The following is a 22,436-nucleotide window of genomic DNA, read 5'->3' on the forward strand; positions in this document are numbered from 1 at the left end:
CCCAGGGTTCAGACAGTGAGACAACATCAGGTTTCTCACAATAAACAACTATTTAACCCTATTTTTTAAGAAAGAAAAGAATATCTCAAGTATGCTTAGTCCGATTCTGCTTCTAATCAAAATATTTTTCAAAATTCTGCTTCAAACAGTCAATAGGGTCCAACTATACTACGTGTCTGCAACCATTTTCTCTCAATGTGTATTGGACTACGAATCCCATGATCCCTTGCAATTCATTATGCTGGCAAGATTGATAGGAGTTGTTGGCCAAAACATTCCAATAGCAAATTGTTGCATACTCCTGGACTATACCACCTACAAACTTAAACCCTACACAAATGCATATTTTTGGACAACAGATCACTTTAATGCAGCAATAAACATGTACTCAAAATCAACGGCAAAAGAATCAAAATACTCAGATTATCAAAACATGCTACAAACCTGTTGCTGTAACATTAGCAAAATGAGTTTGATTTATTTAACACAATATAGATTGTACTCTCGTTTATATTAATAACATTACTAATTGTATTCAATAGAATCCATAAACATCCTAAAATTGTGAATGGCTAGCTTTCAACCACAAGGGATTTAGTACAACTCGAGTTCTGCATGAGATTATATGGAGATCGAACTTCATGCTCATTGTATATTAGAGATCACTCAGAGCCCTTCAGAGGAATGTACTCCTGTGATTTATCCCCTGCGATGTTTACTCCTCAGCTGCAAGCAGGAATTAATTGTATGAAGCTACAACATACAATAATATACACTAAACTACACACCCTACTATACTAAACTTGAGGGAGACATAATAGTTTATTATCTCACATGCTCTGAACGTTTTCGATTTCCTTATTATTCCTTGCAAAAGCACATGTGTAAGTACATTTTAATATTTCTTTCACAATGTCACCGGAGGTAGACCATGAAATTAGAACCAGTCTATTCATTACATATGTATTGTCTATTGTTAATTTATCGGTAACATTGTGTCATTCACCTGTTAAAACAATTTCTTGTGGGGTAACTGAAAAATGTTGCTCGCATTATAGCATTGCTGTAGATCATGCAAAACAAAGACAAGTAGAAATGTTTCCACTTACATATCTTGCCATGCAGTTGGTATTGTGAAAGAGGTTAAAGCAACCTGCTCTTAGGGGGCAAGGAAAACTTGTCTACATACCTTTTCAAAGTAAACAATGGCAATTCTTTTCATTATGGCATTTTAGAATAACAGGAATATAAAATGTAAACTTGAAGTTTGTTGCATTTATATTTGTAGTTAGCATACTGGTTTTGTTTAATATTCATGCAAATATGGGCTAACTTCCACAAAAATACCTGACTGCACGGTGTGAAACATGTGCTTTAGTTTCTGAGGAAGACACATGAAAAATGCAAAGCGAAAAACTATTCCTTGATTTGTAAGAATTAAAGGATACTATACCGTTGTGTTCGCATTAAACAGCAACAATTACTTTACACTAAGAACTTCTTTATATGGAACTCAGCGCTCAGCACAAAATCAAAGTGTTACATACTGAATTCGTGATCGGCTACGGGTAAAGACCAACACACAAAAGCAATACCACATGTGGTATTATCACATGTGGTGATCCTTGTAATCATCTACTTTAAGTCTTACTAGTTCATATGCTTGCTATCACATTTGTATTCACTATAGGGGCTTCATGCTAAAGAATGCTCTCTTTCAAAAGGTTAGTTTCTTTGTGACTTGTAATGACAAAGATTTATGGATGTCCCTTCTAAATAATTCCACTTTTTTACATTTGTCGTGGTTGGAACATTGAAAAAGCCACCCACTATTTAAAGCCAAATTTACTCAACTGACTTTGAAAAGCAACATTAGAAGCAAAATTGCATAGTTTACAACACACAAATGCACATACTTATTTATGATCTGTTCCCCACATGGAAACCTTTCCTTTTCACTACTATGAATAAAGAATAGCAATTACGACCTCGGGTAACATACGTTTACCGTAACAATATAAAAATAACGAAAGTACAACCATATATCATTTAAGAGATCAGGTAAAATATGGCTATTCTTTGCCATTCTCACCTGATAGAACTCTCGCAGCCAACTCTTCTGTAAATTTTCCGTCTGAAAATGAATTGGAAATAATAGTTAAGTTTAGGTTAGTAATAACGGGAACTACTTTTAGCAATTCTTGATTTCTGAAAACAAAAACACATTTTATGAAACTGATTTTAAGTTAAGGATTTCCAATAGCAAGCAAGATGGGTATAAAAACAAACACATGCAGTCAAATAAATCGACAGCTTTTAGCAAAACATTAGCAATGCGGCTGTATTGTATTTTATATAGGGCGGCTGTTAAGGTGAGTCAGACTCCCATAGGAACCCCTTAAAATTCTATTGTTAATAACTTTTGACTCCAGTAAGAGATTTCACAGAAATTTCAAAAGTGATTAGGGACTCACGTGCCCCTGCCCCGCCCCGCCTCCCAGATGGCAAAGTTTTGTTAAGATACATTAAATAATACAAAAGCAGTTAAGAATACAAACTTTTTTTTTCAAAGTTGCAGCCTACTTCCCATTAATTTTCCCATTGATAAAGAAGGTCAATTTTTACCAAAGCACACACCTCAAACTGCTGGATGGATTTGGACCATGTCCGAAACAACTTGGGCATGAAGCGTTAAGTCGCAATCCATGCTTGGTTTGGGGTTATTCCGTGCAGTAGTTATTTAAATATTTGACAGAGAAGGGGTGCCCCTTCTCAAAAATAGATATATCTCAGGGATTTACTGCAAATTGGGTGTTTTTAGAAATGAAACAGACACCATCTTGATTTTCTCTCGATGTGAGATATCCGAGGTTATAGCCGAGGATATGGGAAAAAGAGACGTGGGAAAAAGCCATTTGCAGGTCAAAAAAGATGGAAATGCCATCAGGCTAGAGGTGGGGAGGGGTGGCTAGGGGGCACCAAGTGAAATCTGGGAGTTGGAGGGGGTCTAGCAACTGAGTTCTGTAGCCTTGGCTATAGCTATGAATAGGCATTATCTCAAAGCAAACAGCATCACAGAAACAATGTGTGTTGTGGGCGGAAAGGGAGAGGGGAGGTGAGGTGGCCATCTGGGGAGTGGGGGCTGCTGGCACAGATGAGGGGTTACTGGGGGGCATGAAAGCATTTTATTTTGTGGCTGATTTTCTGATATTCGTGGCTATATTCGTGGCTGTAAAGGACTACGGATAGCTGAGGATATGTGCAATTCAGTTTCCATGGTTAACATTTTTTTTTAAAAGTGATTCTTTCAGCTATAGTGATGTCAGGGCTTAGAAAACACTGTCCATGGCCAAAGGCCAGTGACACAATTGCCATCCAGGTCTCCCATCCATGCCGTACACAGGACAGACACTGCTTTGCTTCAAAATGAGGAAGGAACCAGCCCTTTCACCCATGACAAAAGCTGTGGGTTGCAACCACAGAAGGGACGAATTTGTGGGACGACCATCGACGTGATGACCATGGGCAAGGAAGAGGGATTGCGGGTTATTGGAGAAGGCTGACTGTTAGGCTAATAAACAGATTTTTTCGAGCATTTGGCAGATTCAATTGGCTCATCCTCATTTATGGTGGTGGAAATTTGGATAAGGAGCACACTTGTCTGCCCAGAATTTCTGAAAGCTCTGCCTTTTTCCAGGTGGTGAATTTCTGGAGGGCAAAAATACCAATCTTTTCAAGTTTTATGGAAGAGCAATACACACTGCTCCTTCTGAACTTAAATAGGACCTGGTTCTTCCTTGAAAGGCAAGCGGCTACTGCCTGCATTAGAGTTTAATGTCCGTCCTAGTTGCATCCCAAAGTCCGGTTTAAAGATTATATATAGAATAGACTAAGAAATGTAAATGCAAATGGTCTCTAACGAATATTATCAGTAGATGACAGGTTATGATAAACAAACAGAATGAAAGACGACACTAATACTTAACATATCTACGACACTAATACTTAACATATCTAGTTTGAGATGATCAAAAAACCGAAGTTACTGAAGACAATTAAACATCGTATTTTAAACATGTGCACAAAAGTAAGTAAGTTGATGAACAACGGTGCTATTTTCTCAATGGTTGCTTCACTGATGTTAATGTTTATGATAAAATGCAAATAACATTTTGTTTAAAAAGAAATACACATGTTTAGCTAAATCTATTTCCTAAGGCCAGCAAAGGATAGAAGACAGAATGAAGATTTGATGGGATTCTTTTCAAAGTATGCACTTTGATTGTGTACCTTTGGTAGAATTGAAAAAATGCACATGTTACGTGGGAGTAAGGTAGTATGGTGCTGTGGGTGGAGGGTGATGTGAGATGGGTGGCGAGTTCCCATACAACGGGTCGAATTCTGTTCGACCCAAAGTGCAGACTTTCAAAAGGAAGTCTTTCAAACACTTAGAGCATGCATCACAAATATCAAAGGTAGACAAAAATGGGTGGTAAGCAATAGGATAGATCTATATGCATATCACTGCATAGTCCTCTATAGTGTTGCCGGGCATCAAATGCCTGTGCTGTGAATGAAGCTGCTCCCATTCTCAAAGGGACAATCATGCACTAGCAGTTAAAGATAATAATGGTGTGCAATGGGTTGAGAACACATTCACAAGACCTCAAATGTAGCGCTGGGTTTGGCTGTTAACACACTTATGGCATAATAACCATTGAGAAAATGTATATTTTAAAGTATACAAATGCCCAGTAAAAGTAATTTCCGCAACAAGATATGGCTGATGTCAGAAAAAACAAGTTTAGATTTATTACACTCACGCAAACCTAAATTGCCTCTTGGCACTGCAAACCACAGATCAATGGTAACAGTGCTCCCATAAAGAAGGTAGGAAGATTGGCACTGTTCAAGAGAGGTTTCGGAACAAGTAATGAGATAATATTATAGATAAAGGAGAAAAGGCAGAAGCATTGAGACAACATGCTAGTCTAGGAAAAACATCATTGTGCTTAATTATTACACTAGATATTATCGAGCATTTTCTTAAAATAGTTAAAAATTGATTTTGATAAGATCAAAATGTTAATAAGGGCTAGCAGTATCCTCTCTTCCAATCAGTGCAATGTTAATGTTGATGCCATAACTGATGTAAATAGGTGTATTGTCGGCAGATGGCAATGAGTGCTGCCCATGATGGAATTGCATAGAGGAGTTGATTGTGAAGTCCAAAGTACAACTGCTTATAGTTCAGGGGTCAACTGTGACGTACAACGACACCAGTAACATGCAGGACAGGCAGCTTGCAAAAAACAATAGCACAAGTTTTGACAGTGTCAAAAAGAATTGTGCATAGAGCTGACTGTAAATTACACTAAAAATCACAATGCAGAAATTAACTGCGAATCCAGAGGGAGGTATGCACTGTTAAGTTGGGGTAAAAACACAGGAAACTAGTAAACAAGGATGGAAAAGATGGGAACTGTGACTTTTGTATGAGTGAGTTCGGGCCATGCAATGTTGATAATGAACACGTATGTCCAGCTTGTATCTTTGTGGAAAATGTAACAGAAGAAGGCCCGTTGAAAGTCTACTGCAGTATTTTTGAAAGAGTGTAATAAAGGAGGCACAATAATAAAGTGAGAATTTTATTGAAGTTGTTGAAGCTATTTAATAGTATAGTGGAATGAATTTGGGACTATAGATGGGAAGAGAAGCTGAGTGAGTAGAAACAGAGTTGCCTGCCAAATATATCATAGGATTCTGCAAGGTTCTTGATTGACTCGAAAGTTAGAAGCCAGTGGAATTGGCCCAGCTCAGCCAGACATTGGCCCTAAGGATTAACAGAGTGCAACATTATATTTAAGGCTGATTAGCACCCCAGTGGTGGTGTCACAGAACTCCCAGCCATACAAGAAGCCTGTAACGGAGGCTAAACCTCATGGTAAAGCCCACATTCCAAGCCCCATCAGAAGCATGAGGCAGCCATTTTCCCTGCTAGGCTGCAGGTAAGTGTAAGCCCTTCCCAACAGCATTTTTCAACTCCAACACCCCCTGCCTATTGCAGCGCTCCCTCCTCTTTTTTGTTTGTTCCGCAGCCCTCACAGACGCCAGGAAATGTTGGGTTCCTGGTGCTTCCTTACCACAGGCAATGGCCACCATGAAAAGGGAGAAGGGACTATGTGTAGTTCCCATCTCCCTTGTGCATGGTGGCCATCTTGTTTTTTCAAGGGCTAACGTTAAGATTGTCTAGGGCCATTAGGCTTTAGCTGACCCCATAATATCCCCACCTGTCTGGGCATATTGCATAAATATTGTGCTTTGAATTATTTTTTAAACATAAGGGCATGGTTAGTAAAGTGTACAATTCGATGAAAGAATCTACCTTGTTGGATTGAAAAAAACGATGTGGCTGAACAAAATTGATTTGATTGTGGTGAATCCACTAAAGGTAGTGGACGATAGTGGGGAGCTGTGTTTTCAGATATGCTGGTAATGTTGAAAGGATTTTGACATCATATAATACACAACAGAGTAGTTACTGCAATATATTAAGACAGAAATATCACCAATAAATGACCAATAAATGAAGGTTGGTGATCGAGGAGGCTTTTGAAGGGATATAAAGTTATGAAATGGCTTCAATGGTTTTGTGCTATCAGGGATAAGAAGAAACAACACATATAAGTCTACAAAACAAAGGTGCATGAGATGTTATAGCCCAGTTGCCAAATATTGCTGAAGGAATAGCACTTATTTCACTTTGATCAATTTATCGTCTAATAAACAACCAAACTTGTAAACCTTATTAGCATACCTTTGGGAGGTGTCAGCCTTTGCAGAATGCTGATAGAAGCACATGTGCACTTGTTTTCCAAAGTACGATGCAACATATTTTACGTGGACTAAAAAAGGCTTATTTTTAGTATTACATCTTAGCTCATGAACACTATTATATTGACTTTAAGCGGAAGTGAGAAAGTATTGAAAAGCCTATTATTGACTTGCACTAGCACACTCACAAGGGTTGGTGAGCTATTCTTGAGCGGTTATCATTGACCTTGCAGTCCAGGACCTAGTGGGTGAGCATATGTTCCTATGTCTTGCCAGTGTGTCCTGTCTCTTAGAGGAATCCCAAGGGCTTGGTACTATCCCCAAACATTTTCAGTGGATATTGGGTCAGTGTGGGTGTGAACGTGCATTGGTTAATGGTGTTTGCTCTATCCTGTTCCCCCATGGAAGAAACATCTAATTTGTCTGATCAAAGCCTTACCATGCATCAACAAGTAGCCACAGTGATTAACACTGGGGATTCCCATTTCAGAGCTAAGGGGTTTTTGCAGTCTTTCCTCTTCTCTCATCAGTGTTCTTCAATCATCGATCCATCCATTTGTCTAGATGTGTCTGGCCTGTTTGAATGTCTGCTTCTTGACTGTTGTGCCATTGTTACACTTTGTGCATATTTCCCGCATCCTTTGTGAGCTCCACTGACTTCTAGTCATCTTCGGTGTGAAGTGTACGCTCGTCATTAGGGCCTTTAGAAACAGGAGTAATTAACTACAAACAACCGAATGTCCTGGGAGATGGGGGCCTTGATCCAATGCAGTGTAGGGGTTGTAACTTCTTGAGTGCAATTCTGGACGGTTGCAATGTGCAGCCACCAAACCTGGACACATATTAAACAGTGTTGTTGTTCTACACTCCATCTAAGACACGTTTCTTCCCCTTAGGATGTCCTGATGAAAGGTTTCAGTTTTAGAGTTTATGGTGATTTAGAGTTTTTAATCTGTACTGTTGTGTTACTCACTGTACAGATGTTAACACTTTATTGGTATTCAATCTGGTTTGAATTTGATCATTTTACAATCATCAGAGAGCTGTGCTAAGGGACATACTATTATGGTTATTCAGATATATAAAATCAGGTGCAACCTACTCCCCGCCATTGCGACAGTGAGTTCTGGAGCTGATGTTCGATAATCTGCAGTGTATAGGGGCAATTAAAGAAGTTCTACCATGATCTTCGAGCAGTAGTAAAACATGGCACCAGCACAGGCAGAAATGTCACAGGGTGGTTCTTGCCATTGCCCTTGAATGCATTCCCTAGCATGGTTATGACAAGTAAAATATCATAACAAGCCCATTTTCTTAAAAAAATTAACAGTGTTCACATGGACTCTATTTTAAGTTTATCTTGGGAACAGATGTACTTGTTAGTACAGAGGTGGCAGCAGAAATTTCAACAAATTCATCTATACTCTGCACAGCTGTGCTATTTCTTAGCAACACAATACTCATGGGCTTTATTGAATAATTCAGTATGCATTAAGATTCCAAACACACTACAAAAATAAATAAGCATAGTTGTCAAATGAAAATATATGGGAAATATTAAACAAAACACAGCATGCCTAAAATAGAAACACATTTGTGAAATGCTATTTCATAAAAGCTTATTTTCTGATGGATGGTCATTTTGATTGGTAGATATACGGATTTCTGATAGATTCAATAAAATGTATCACAAATTATAAATTGAGATGATTACATTTTTGACATATGGTGTATATTGAAAAAACAACTAGCAATGCCAGTTTTGTTATGTAGCACCAAACACCACTGGGATAGATGCACACTGCACAAATCAGTCTGCAAACCAATCTAATAACAAATGCCTGGTATTTTACAGTGGGTGGGTATGGAGTTACATAAAGAATAGTTACAATGACAAACAAAAACAAAGGTTTCTGTTAATTCAGCAAAACCTCTGTTCCCTGATCGAACTACCCTACCGACTCACTATTGGCATTATACATCAATTGATTTAACATATTTTGCACACATCCTTAGCGTTTTAGGACTGGGTGGACATTTTGCAGCAGAACGATTTCTTAACCCATAAGAAAAATAGGGTTTGAACTTTAATTTCTTGTTTTAGCAAATGGGGCTTTCTTTGAATGAGTTCAGAATTCACCACGAAACAGAACCAAAGATCTGTCATTCTTGGATGGAGGATACAGAAAACCAAAATGTGAGAAACGCTTCCAATTGAAAAGGATGGAAATATGAGATTCACATATGAGACATCATTCAGGAAACTACTCAAAACGTGGCTCTTCATGTCATAACTAGAAAACCGGCCACAGGGGCACACACACAACTAAAACATCGATGAACGAAGAGACAGACCCTGATCCACACCAAGCAATCAATGGAAAAACCCTAATGGAAATATCCCACGACATACCAAACGACTAACCGGTAGACAGCCACAATATGTCCAAAGACCGAATACATAGCAAGACAAAGACAGAAACACCAGGAAGACTCATCATTAGGACCATGACCCTAAACTATAGCCATTCCCAACATACCTAATCACGGCAGAAAGCAAAGGAACAGGAAACCCTGCACCACTCACTCCAATCCAGAGGGTGAGAAACAGAATGTTTCATCAGTACACAATGTTCATCAGTACACAGTGAGACGCACAATGCACCATCACACACAAACTACAAATAAACAATAGCCTCAAAGAAGTCACCCCACGGAAACCAAAGAACCAACTGAAAGATAATCATGACAGGAGGACACTAACAACTGAATACACAGGCTGACCAAGACAGATGTACTTGGACGCCTTATCAACAGCACTCCGACCCTGAACCATTCAAAGCATCAACCGACCAATGTCACATTAGATAACAAGAGAATAGATATTACCAACCCAGTTCCACACCCTAAGAAAAGGTTCAGACACACCTATCACTCTGTACAATACTCACTATGATACAGTTGGATCAGCGCAGCACCACCACAGTGAGACAGCCCACGAAGAACCAGCAACAACCCCACTCACAGGGATACAGCTTTAACGGAATCAGGATACAGACCCCAATAACCCAACCCTCAATCTTCTGCATACTTAACCCACACAAAAGCCACACAACCATCTCTCTCCCAGTAATCTGCAAGCACTTTACCAAACCGCATCAACAACACAAACATCACCTACTGCACACAAGATCTCTCCCGATCCAATACTTGCACCAAAGCCCAGCACCCAGTGCATACCGAGCTGAAGCTGCCAAAAGCACACCACTTCTCCCACTCTCCTTCTCCCCTCCTCCTGACTAACCCTACCCGTCCCCCTTCCTGTTTACAGATCCGCCAGAGCGCCTCGGGACCAATTCCGTTGCCGACGGTCGCCATATAAGTACCTTTAACATAACATGTTGTAAAGAGAATTATTTGTCCTAAATAGAGAAAATGTTACCTCTGTCTTTGATATACACATCATTTAATACGTCAGTTAGGATCAGTAAGTAAGAAAAAGATTGCCAAATCAGATTTCCTATTAAATCCATGTACAAAAAAGTACAAACAACTTGTTATGTTTAAGGAAAGGAACTTTAATAATGAGAATCGGATCTAGATTAAGGAGATTAGGGAAATGTTCTTGATAACAGTGAAGTCAACGTAAACAGCGCAGTTTTCAATGCTGCAATCTAGCTGTAGACCTAAATAGATTTCTATTGGATGGAATTTGTGCGAGAGCAGGTGACAGTGATTCCAAAATGATGAATGTCCAATCCCAGATAGGGTAGATAATGTCTGGGAAAAAACACATGATTAAAGTTCCTTACACTCTATTGCGAGTCTTTCTTAGTCTTGACAAAGGACATGTTACTCAGAAATCCCAAAAAGTTTGATCAGTGTTTTCCCAATTGTTATAGTATGGTAGCTATGTTATATTCTGACGCAGAGGATCTGTGAAAATGTTCCTTGCTCGTCTAGTTGAATGAGCCAACGAAAACAAAATGATCCCAATTACACACACAGCTTTCCATGAACATATTTTAATACTACTCCCTGTGCTAGTTTTTGCTGTACTGGTAAAATAAGACTGACAGTGAAAGGGGTTGGAAGTAATAATGTGAGTGGAAAATGGGATATACATATGTATACATTAGTACCCGGCGAGAGACCATCAGAATGCAACAAGCATTCTGATTGGCTCTCGCCGGGTCATTACTCGGCCGAGAATCCTTTGATTCTCGGCCGGGGTTCCAGCGGCCTTGTCCTCGGCGGGGAGTGGCAGCCCCTCAGCCAATGAAGAGAGGCTGCCTTCGCCCCCCGCCGGGGACTCGGGTAAGCTTTTTCTTTTTCCTTCCCTCCCTCCTCCCTACCCGACTTTCCTTTTTGCTCCTGCGTCCCTGTTGGGCAACAATAGCAGGCTCCAGCAGTGTGGAGACTCGGAGCGGGCCATCCCCACTACCGGGGCTCCACACAGGTGGAGGCTTCCATCGTCCCCCAGCAGGGACGCAGGTGCGTTTTTTTTTTTCTTCCCCTCCCTCCCTTCCACCCTCCCAACCCCACTTACCTTCTGCTTCTTTTTTTTTCTTTTTTTTTCGGGAGCGGACACGCTGGGAACACTTGTGTTCTCAGCGCGTCCGCTCCCGATGGCCGCCATGGAAAGGGAAAACGGACTCCGTTTTCCCTTTCCCGGCGGCCATTTTTTTCCATTTCTTTTTTTTTTCTGTTTCGCAATGCGCCGAAACAGAACAATAAATGCCATTAGCACCCCGATCCAACGGGCCAGGGTGCTAATGGCAATAAGACCCTGGCCGGCGGGCCAATACCGCCGCAAGTAATGCCCGGGGGCTACGTTAAGGCATTACCTGGTGCGGTAATGGCCCGCCGCCTCGGGTCTTATTGCCACAATAATGTCAACTTTGAAACTGTATATGTACAAATCTAAAGTCACAAGAAAGCTATTCAACAAAAATCTATAGAAATTGAACACATTACTGGAATATGAACTGGAATATGAACTGTATGGAATGGATTATATTGATTGAATATGGTGTAGTTGACTTTAGCATAAAATATTAACACAAGATTAAACATCTCAGACAACTAACCAATGTTGCTTTTTGAATATAAATAGTAGCCATTTATCGTTGCTAAATAGTTTCAGGACAGCGTGTGATAGTCAACCATCAGCCTATTCAACAAATCAAAATTATCAGATTTCTTTACATATTAATAATTTATATCATTGCCTTATTTATCACTATGTAGTATTTTGGTAACATATACGTTTACTAGATGTATTTCAAATGTTGATCCTGTAACAAATCCCTACACAAACGTAAGCTGCTAAAAATAAAATTTCAGCCACCTTTGAGAATTTACAAAATATTCTTATTTCAGATCTTTCATTGTTCTATTAAAACTGCCTCAAGGACGGTTTTACATATATGCAGGAAATCCTTATTTTTTTTTTTTACAGTGGACAGAGAAATAAGAAATGCTGCAGTGTTCCCCATTGTCCTCTGCAAAATGCACCATCATTAGTGGGTGCCAAATGTTCATGGCATCAGCTAAGGGAAAAATGCCAAAACACATTTTCAAATACAGACTGTGCATTAATAGTATGTATCAAATTACATTTCATATCCTAGACTTATCTTGCAGCCCAATAATATTTGGCCAAAACACTAGCAGAGCATTTTCGTAGAGTGTCTTCTAGGGCCTAGGATGGAAAAACTCTTTTAGCCAGTGAGTTAATGATCTGTTGTTGCTGACAAATATCAGGTAGACCCAATTAAAAATGCTAGGTTTTTCACATGTTTAGCCAAAGGAAGGATTTGCATTGAGGAATATTCAAAACATTCACTAAGACATTCTTCTAATATCATTGGTATGGACCTGACCTGAAACAGCTTCATTATTGGAGTGGTTAATGTGAGGGTGCAGAAATGAGAGGTGGACACAAAGTTAGTATTCTCATTGTCAGGCAGTTTATTTAAAATACATAACTTGGAAAAATGCCTCTCTGACCCTGTCCTAAGGAAGGAGGTTCCCTACCTAAGAAACTAAAACTAAGAATCAGTCTGTGTCAAGTAGTTAGTAACTTAGAAACCATCCGTGTGCCCAAAACCATTCCAAGAAGAAATCCGTGAAACCAGAGGATAGTTCCCTGCCACTGGATTTTTTAGGCAGGATGGAGAATGTGCCTCTTTCAAACAACAGTGCTTTTGTAACACAAGAGTGTCTCTTTATCCAACAATTACTTGGGGGTTTTGCACTGGATTCAGAAAGTTCTTGTTCACACAATATCTTCCAAAACATCCATCAATGTCTTTGTAGCAAAAGTGTCTTTCTTGAACAACAATGGGCCTCATTCCAAGTGTGGTGGTCCAGAAACAAGGGTGCTGGTAAGCTTACCTGCACCCTTGTTTCTGGACCACCATACTACAAGTCTGCCTACTTGCGTTGCACCAGGCAGAGTCAGACCTGCTCGGCCAAATGGCCCCTGTAGGTCGACTTTTCACAGAAGCACCGAAACCATTAGCAACGGTGCCAGCACTTCCGTCTACCCAATCCCATGGAGTCCTATGGGACTCCACAGGAATGGGGAGTTGCCAAACCCAACCCCTGACATCTGAGTCTGAGCAGAAGGGAAGGTCGAAGTGCTCCTGTGGAGGTCTACAGTAAAAAAAAACAAAAAAAGAATCACACTTTGAAAGTCTTTGACATTATGAAAAGGTCCGAGCCTGACTGAGGGAGCCCAAAAGTGTGATAAATTAGGGGAAACAAACCCCTAAAGAATGTGAATTAAGCTTGGGGCAGGGAACCCCTGCAAGTGCTGTGATTGCGAGGTCTGAGCCGACTGAGGGAGATATACATTGAATAAGATACAGGTACTTTTTGGTAGAAAGGTCCGAACCTGACCGAGGGAGACCTACTTGTGTGAAATTTTTGTTTTGAGAGGTCTGAGCCCAACCGAAGGAGACCTGCATGAACTTTTGAAAGCTGGAATAAGTGACTTTAACGTGAAAGGCCAAGTGGGCCTCGATACATGTCTTGAACTTACTCTGTGCGGTCCAACGTGGGAAGGAGAGGTGACTCAACCACATTGATTCTTTATGTTATGACACTGATTTTCCTTTGCATACATATTCCTCTTTAGACACGTTTTGGGGCAGTCATTAGGTTTTGTTAGTATCGGCCATTATTGATTTGGCAGAGACTGACTAGGATTTTGTTTCTTTATTATTTGATGGTAGAGACTACTCCCATCCTAGCTATAGGGCAAAACATGAGTTTTTTCAAACCCCTGGAATTGAATAATGGTTTTGAAATTTTATCTCTTGTGCCATTGTCAAACTTGTGATACCATGCCTCCCTTACAATGATGTACTCCCTCTAAACCATGAATCAGCACATTCAGAATGGATCCCAATCTAACTTTGCTCCTTTGTTTTGCCTATGGATTGCCCATGGCTTTCCAAGCTCAGAAATATCCAAGTGATCATATTATAATCTGGTGCAATTCCTACATATTTGCTGTCTCAATGATCGTGCACCCAACTTGTGATTACCCACAGTGATGTTTTATCTCAGCTGTTAGTGGCTGCAGTTCTCTAGCAGAGCCCCTGCAGACTCCTCCTCCACGATGTGGGTAAGATATAAACTGCCACTCTTGGGATTTCCTGTCTTGTTAACTGACACCTGCAAGTGGACACTGCTGTCCAGTCTTCTATTTCTGCTATGCACAACCTGGAGTAGGCTTTACCCTCATCCGTTGGGTTTCCTTGTGACACTTGTGTCCCTTATATCATGGGGATGGAACACTAGCATTAGGCATATCTGAAATACATTATTTTTACCATTTCCCTTTGACTTTGTAAGCAAGGTATCCCTGCGGGAGTGCTGTGAAAATGAGTTCCTCCGAAAAATATTAGGAATCCTGCAAGGTCTTCTCAGTCCACTTAGAGTTGGGAACGTTCTACGTTCTGGATTACTTGAGACTGAAAGCACTCTTATTATGGGTCTCAATTTGTACCAACCCAAAAGCAGTCTTAACAGAAACCATTCTGGAAGATCTACGGAAACGCAAAGTAGCATTTAAAATACAATGGCTTGCTGACGTGAAAACAGAATGCATAAAAAGAACATTTAAACAAAGATTTTGTTTTTGTTTTTTAATATAAAAACACGCTGCTATTCACCAATACATATTGTGGAAAAATATAACCATTTATGCATTGTACCTGTGTGCGACAATATTATATACTAAAAACATTTGATAAACAGGTGGTTACCAACACAATAGGTAAAAAGAGCAAAGACAGGGATTTCTAACAGGATACGAGAACAAAAAACTAAAACTAATACATTGTGGTGCATACACATTGAAAAAAGTGCAGTAATTCAACACATAACATATAGTGAAAAGAACACATTGTCTTAATTATTGTGAACCCACTTTATGATTTACAAGGGTGGTGGTTGTAATACTTATTCATGCAAAACAAAGGAGGTGATGGCTGGAAGGTTTGGAATGAATCCTAACCTCTGGCATTGCTCTGGGCAACCCACCAGACCATTGTTCTTTGCCTGCCAAGTCATTGCAAAAGGGGAAAGACCATATGCAATCAGGCTTAGTCCCAACCAAAAGGGGAGGTTCAGCCCAAATCGCTTGGTCACATCCCATCTGCACGAGACAAACAGCATCCCCAAACATGTTTCAGCCTTGTTGGGCCTCATCAGTGAGGAGTAGCTTGGGTCTCTAGGCACAGCAGGCACAGGACCTATGTCTGGACAAACCAGTTCCACTCGGGGGGACTTACACAAAACAAAAGAGGTGATGGCTGGAAGGTTTGGAATGAATCCTAACCTCTGGCATTGCTCTGGGTAACCCTCCAGCCCATTGTTCAAGTAATTAATTCTTGCATTAATCCTTGCTTACGTGGAAAAACAGCTAGCATGCCTGGGATTAGCTGACGGGTATGTGATTTTTTGCCAATTGAATGTCAGCTCTAGAACCACACTTAAGCACCTCTCCGAAAACTGTAATGGACAGAGTGAAGATTCCTAAGTGTTTGTGAAGACAAGGGTGAAAACGCACGCATCTCTAAAGCGGGTTGGAGCTTGCGAGCATTGTCTATCGAGGGTTACACAAAAGCATGCTCACTCTCAGATAGCACAATTCAGATTAATTATTTTAGCATTAAAGAGCGAAATCCACAAATGGAGCAAAGGCAAAGAGTCATCTGGGTGCACGTGTGTTCTAGGGGTAGTTGAAGATGTGGCACATTTCATGTTCTTTTTCTCCCATGTACAAAGATACAAGCACACACAGCAGATAACTATCCTTTCGATTTGAAGGGGAATTCGGTTTAAAGGGTTACTGACCAGCAGTTTTCTTTTAATGACGTGTAATAATCCAGTTGTTTTTTGTGCACCGGGATTGTATTTATGTAAAACCGAGACATTAAGGGCAGGGTTTCTATTCTGACTCTATTGGTTTCAATATGCATCTATTGATCATTATGTGGTGTATTTCATTTTAAAATAAAGATAGAAAAACGTTGCTGGCTGATTGGTGGGGAAATTACACACATGTAGTGTAAATGCAGGGATAGGTCCTCCTCCCTCTGTAATAAAATCAGAGCCCAGGTACTGATAATGAAACATAGATTCAGTACTACACTTTGCATCTCCTAATTCTGAGGTCAGGTCACTCAAATCAGAAAACAAAAGGGGTATCTGCCACTACCACCCTATACCGCATCGAAGTATCTCACAATTGTGGCTTAATTGCTGTGGTTGATACATTGAAGATCACACCCTTGTAAAACACCATGCAGGATGGGGGAATCCCTTGTGGTTTCACCATTCTGACCAAGCTTGAAGCAACCACTTGGTCACCAATTAAGTGATTTAAACCATTAAGCAATATCAGTACCTAAAACCTCTTGCTGCAGAGACCACAAAAGTAGTCTATATGAACAGGTCAAAGGCTACCCTAAGATCGAAAATGCCAGGAAAATCTGTCTATTAAAAGGAAATGCTTTCTAAGTGTTTGACCTCTTTGTGGACAGTCTACATGTAATAAAATGTCCTTTATCACTGGCTATTTTCACTCCAGCTCTCCTTCCCTAGACCTTCTTGCTATCACTGAAACCTGCATGTATTCATCTGTCACTGCCACTCTGGTGGCCCTACATAACTCCAAACTATCCTTTATTCACTCTCCTTGACTGACTGACAGAGGTGGAGGCGTCAGACACCTACTCGCTTCCCACCTCAATGCCTCACAAATCTCCAATACCATGTCCTCTCCTGTCTCTTTTGAATTCACCATCTCTACTATTGCTCTGGCTCACATCATCACATCATCTCCACATATCGCCCTCCTGGTCCCACTGGACCATTCTTTGATGATCTTGGGCAACTACTTGATTCTCTTTCCACTAAAGATCACCTCATTCTCTTGGTGACTTTAACCTTCCCTCTCCAACCACTTCGCAAAAATCTTAACTTCAGTTTTTGTTTAGTGACTACATTCTCCACTCTATCCATAACCTACCTGCCCACAGGGGGCTAAATCTTTTGATCTATTATTCATCTCCAGCTTTCTCTCAGCCACTAATACTACTGTCAAACCATCCATATTTGATCACAATTATTTCCACCACCATCTCCTATCCACCCTCTGACCTTTGCCTTTCCTCACCACTTCACCTATTACTAAAAGGACATTAAAACCTTCTGTTGTTCCCCCTTTCTCTCTGGCCTACAGTTCCCCCTCTCCTCCCTCACACCCAATGCCTCTATCACCAACACTACCTTCTCCAGAATTGAATCCCTCCCATATCACTCATTCTCCTTTCACTTCTCACTTTCACCCCTAAGTCTCAGCATCTTCAACCATGGGTCACCCCATTCATATGCTCTCTCAACACAGAGATGTGTTGGCTGCTGCGAAAATGGTGGAATACCCACTTGCCTGAGGACCTGCAACTCTACCTTTCTGCCCTGAACTCTATCAAGTCCACTCTGGATAAAGCTAAAAGGGAAATCTACCTAACCCTCATTGACTCTCACTCCAACCATCCTTACTGGCTACAGGGCACCCTAAATTCACTTCTCCTGAGTTTATGGCTATCAACTACGCTCCCACAGATAATTACCTAGCTAAAGTCTTCACTGCAAAGATTTCCAAAACTAGAGACCCCCTCCTGATGTTCCTCACACTCCCTCTTCCTACATTTTACACTTCACCTACTCTACCATCATCCTGTGCCTCTATCTCCTATTTAGTTAGAATAATACTGACTGAGTGCTATTTCCACTGATGAAGGATAACCCCTCTTGTGTCCATCAGACCCGCTTGCTCCTCAGCTAATCAAACCTATTACCCCTCAAGTGGCCTCTCACTTCACTGAACTCTTCAACCTTTCCTTCGACTCTGCTTGTTTTCTCTCTGTTTTGAAAACAGTCATGAAGAAATCCAAATTATGGAAAACTACGTCCCCTGCACACTTTCTAGAAATCAGAAGCCTAAAGGATATTGTGTAGAATTTCACAAAGCATTCAATTCACAGTAGAGATTTTTATGACATGAACATTCTGATAAAAATATGTCAATTCAAAATAATTCAGTGACTCCTTTTCATTCGAGGAAACAATCTTCTCTTTTTATTTTTCATTTCTGGTTGGCCCAACACGTTTCGAGTTTCATATACTCTTCATCAGGGGCATCAATTTCAATAAAATTGCACAAATATATATAAAAAATGGAAATGAGGCAAGCTTATACCAATTTAGTTTTCGAAAAATACAACAACTGCAATATATTTTGATTTTTATCATAATTGAAAAAAATTATTTTAACAAAGACAAAGGTCGCTTAGCGGAACATCCTTCCACAAATGCCAATAGGATCGTAGTGATGCACTGTTATGTACATCTTGATCAAACAGTGATCTTTAGAGACATTGATTGAAGAGGTTTATATGTATTGGGTACCCTAAATTATCTAATCTAAACATTTAAGAAGTAGGTAACCTGTATTAGCAAGGTGCCATGTGTATAATTCTGAATAAGCATCATGTGTTCTTCCAACTCCACAAAATACTAATGCTTAAAAAAACTAAAATGCCAATATGAAACATGTGGGTCATGTATCCCTTTACAAACATGAGGAGAAATGTTAAACCCAAATCACCCTTCTTCTTTGGGATTGAAAAAGAGGACTGTGAAGAGCGGGATACGACCTCAGCTCGTCTTAAATATGCAGAAGCATATAGCAGGATGCAGAGTCCATCCTGCTGTCAGGTCAAAAAGCTGTCTCTGTTCACCTAAGGTGTAGAGAACCAGAGTGTAGTGTAAGGGGATATACTGTTAAATGCTAAACAACAGCTAAAAATGCTGGGTAATGGCCCCTCCAGGACTTACTTGAAGATGACAAAATCCTCAATCAGGGTTGCAGGTTCCCACGGAGATGCGGTCGGGAAGCACAGCTTTCAGACTGCATCTCTGTGTATTTGTATTTTTATAGTCGCTGAGTGTTATGACATCCTCCACGCATGCGCGAACGACGCTTCAAGAGAATGACGTCATTCATGAATGCATGAGTGACGTAGTAGGGTCGAAGCGTGTCGAGAAAATCTAAAGTATGTTATTTTTAGAGAAGCATCAACATGAAATCTCATAATAATAGTCAGGGTGTGGGATGCTAAAAATTGGTCCCAATTGCTTATCCATAAATGTTAAAGGTATCTTTCAGAAGTAATGACGTCACTCGAGCATGTCACTAGCGCATGCGCGAGTGATGTGGTTGATCAGGTAAGTGAGGCAAGAAATGATCGCCCAATATTAGCCAATGTTAGTATTAAAGAAATAGGATAAATGGAGTCAGCTAATTTACTGGAACCACTGAGTCTAAAAAAGGGGGGTGATGAAGATATCATAACCTGTGCTACTGAAGCATGGCAGACTTTTGTATTACGGCACCAGTAATTGCACTACTGATATCCCAAGGGAAATAGTGGTGGCCTGAAGGCAAGGGCTGTAGCTAATATCATCCCTCTAATCTTATAAAAATTGCTGAAAAAATGGGTCTTATACGACAGTAAGTTGCTGCATAAAGATAAAATTTAGTGAATTAATATTATGACAAGGTGGCACTATTAGGATACTGACCGTCCTATTCGCAAATGTATTATTTAAGTATGTAATGTGCATTTTGCTTATAAGTGACCATACATGCCTTGGTAAAGAGAAACTACCTCTGATCTATGTAAAGATGAAGGAGTCTCAAAGGTATCTGGGGGTATAAATAGTAATGAGGTGTTTTACACCAGAATTAGTATTGTTGAGTTGGATTAGCACATGATTAAGTCAGGAGCACTGTAATATAAGGATAACTGAAAAATGCAGAAACATATATATAATGTGCTCATGTAGAGAAGTGTCTACGAATCAATGAAAAATGCAGAAACATGCATATAATATGCTTGTGTTAAGAAATGTCTACCCAAATGGATATGGGTGTACAATCTAATGTTAGAATCTATGACAGCAAGTGCTTACACATCAGTCAACCAAGTTTTGGATTTACATAACACCACGAAAATCTTAGGATAGTTTGGGTTTTCTTTTGTTTACTTATACACATGTCGACCTAGCTGTTGAATTCAAGAACAATAGGTGAAAAAATGGTAAAGAACCCTTTGCATCCTAATGGTATGGTTGAGTGGGGCTATAAGAATGGACCCAGGTAATAGAAAATGCTCTCATGAATATGTCCAACTTCATCACCTCTGCTAAGAACTGCAACATGCCATCTATCCTAATTCTCCATGACCTGTCTGCTGCCTTTGACATTGCTGATCACTCTGAAGAATGAGATTATTAAGGAGATCAATCAAGCCCTTGCCTTGATTGAATCCTATTTTGCAGCATGTATATTCTCTGCTTTCTGGAGCAACAACAGCTCTCACATTGTGCCTCTAATTGGTGGTGTTCCAGAAGGCTTTGTCTTGGGTCCACTCAACTTTATACTCCACACCTCTGCTTTCGGGGCACTCATTTCCTCCTTTGGATTCTTGTACCAACTCTTCACAGACAACACCCAAATCATATTCTCTTTTCCTGAAATCTCCTCTGAACTCTGTTTCAACATTTCCAACTGTCTCTCTGTCATTAAACATTGGATGGCCACTCTCTGATGTGCTCTTCTTCCATGCCAAAAGCTATCTCTCAACTCTTCCTCTCTGCCTATCCAGTCCCCTCTTGGCACTCTCCCCTATTGGTCTTCAGTTAGAAACCGCAGCATCATCTATGGTCCTCCTCACATCTTCTCTACTTTCATCTACAAAATTGGAAGAGCAGCTCACTGCAACCTCCTAAATATTAGGAAAATCAGGCACGTCCTTCCATTCAACACCGCCAAGCATCTCATAACCACTCTTGCCTTCTCCAAACTCAATTACTGTGCCAGCATCATCTTTGGTCTCCCCATCTATGCATTCTGTCCTCTCAACAAGATCATTAACTTTGCCACCAGGACTCTCTTTGAACTCCATTACTTCACACCTATTTCCAATTACAGTCTCCAACCTGGATGGCTGTTGATGCAAAACAGGGCCAGATTTGAATTTCTTCTCGTGGTTCACAAATCTATCCATGGTTAGGCATGACTGCATTTATCCTCCTCTATTCAACTCTACAAGCCTTCTCCTAATCTGTGTTCTTCCTTCTCGAATACCCTTGTGGCTCCTCCTGTTCCTCCTCTCACTTCCGTGATTTCTCTCTTCTTGCTCCACTTGCATGAAATTCTCCTCCCCCGGACATCTGAGAAACAGTCCACACAGATATGTTCAAAACCAAACTGTAGAGGAGCAGCTGTATATATCTGCAGCAGATCCCAACCCCGGACTTCCCTTTATTGGAGACATTTGACCTTGCCGTGTTTGACACCAGCTGTCATGTCAATACCACAGCAAGTGTTTGGAAGAAGATACCCATTAAGACAACCTTACTGAATGTACCCCCGAAGTGACGATAATCTTCAGGAGGAACTTCCTGAAGGAATATGAGAAGGAGCAAAGAAGGGGAGCTAGTGACATCATAAAAAAGTGTGAACGACATCTCAAGATACTTGCTGAAGATGAATAGATCCTGAACACTAATGAGGAAGTAGGGATAGAGTTTAGTTTTGTTTAGTTTGTTTATCTGTATATCGCAGCCAAACCCTGGGGTAACTGGGCGCATTTCACTTGTATAGCAACATAGGTTACAGAAGGTTACACATGCGAGGTACAGTAGAGGATAGTACAATGGAAAACATGAATGACTGGGTTACAATGTGGTCCGTGACAAGGTTACAACTGGACGGCATCCCTGTCTGTCTGCTGGTTCGCGGACCCCCCTCCGGCAGAAGGGAAGCCTGCTCCCCGGGCTGTGGGTCATGCGTGTCTGGGATGCAACTGAGGTTGGACCTGTGGCTCTCCCTCCTGCTGGTCTGCCGTTAATTATCCTTCCGCAGGTTCACCTACGGAAACCTTGTTACGACTTTTACTTCCTCTAGATAGTCAAGTTTGATCGTCTTCTTGGCGTTTCGCCAGGGCCGTTGC

The 22,436-nt window shown here is 40.6% G+C and overlaps 1 protein-coding gene across 2 annotated transcripts in view; it reads right to left on the minus strand.

Moving 5' to 3' along the window:
• The window catches only part of INPP5A (inositol polyphosphate-5-phosphatase A), a 3,154,590-nt gene that overhangs the window by 2,555,564 nt on the left and 576,590 nt on the right, over positions 1-22,436 (minus strand). For both annotated transcript variants that reach the window (XM_069611412.1, XM_069611413.1), the window contains exon 2: positions 2,093-2,134. In XM_069611412.1, the coding sequence (XP_069467513.1) occupies positions 2,093-2,134 (42 nt within the window). The remainder of the gene's footprint in view (positions 1-2,092; positions 2,135-22,436) is intronic.

Source organism: Ambystoma mexicanum, chromosome 8 (genome assembly GCF_040938575.1).
Source record: "Ambystoma mexicanum isolate Mex_15411 chromosome 8, UKY_AmexF1_1, whole genome shotgun sequence".
Taxonomy (NCBI): domain Eukaryota; kingdom Metazoa; phylum Chordata; class Amphibia; order Caudata; family Ambystomatidae; genus Ambystoma; species Ambystoma mexicanum.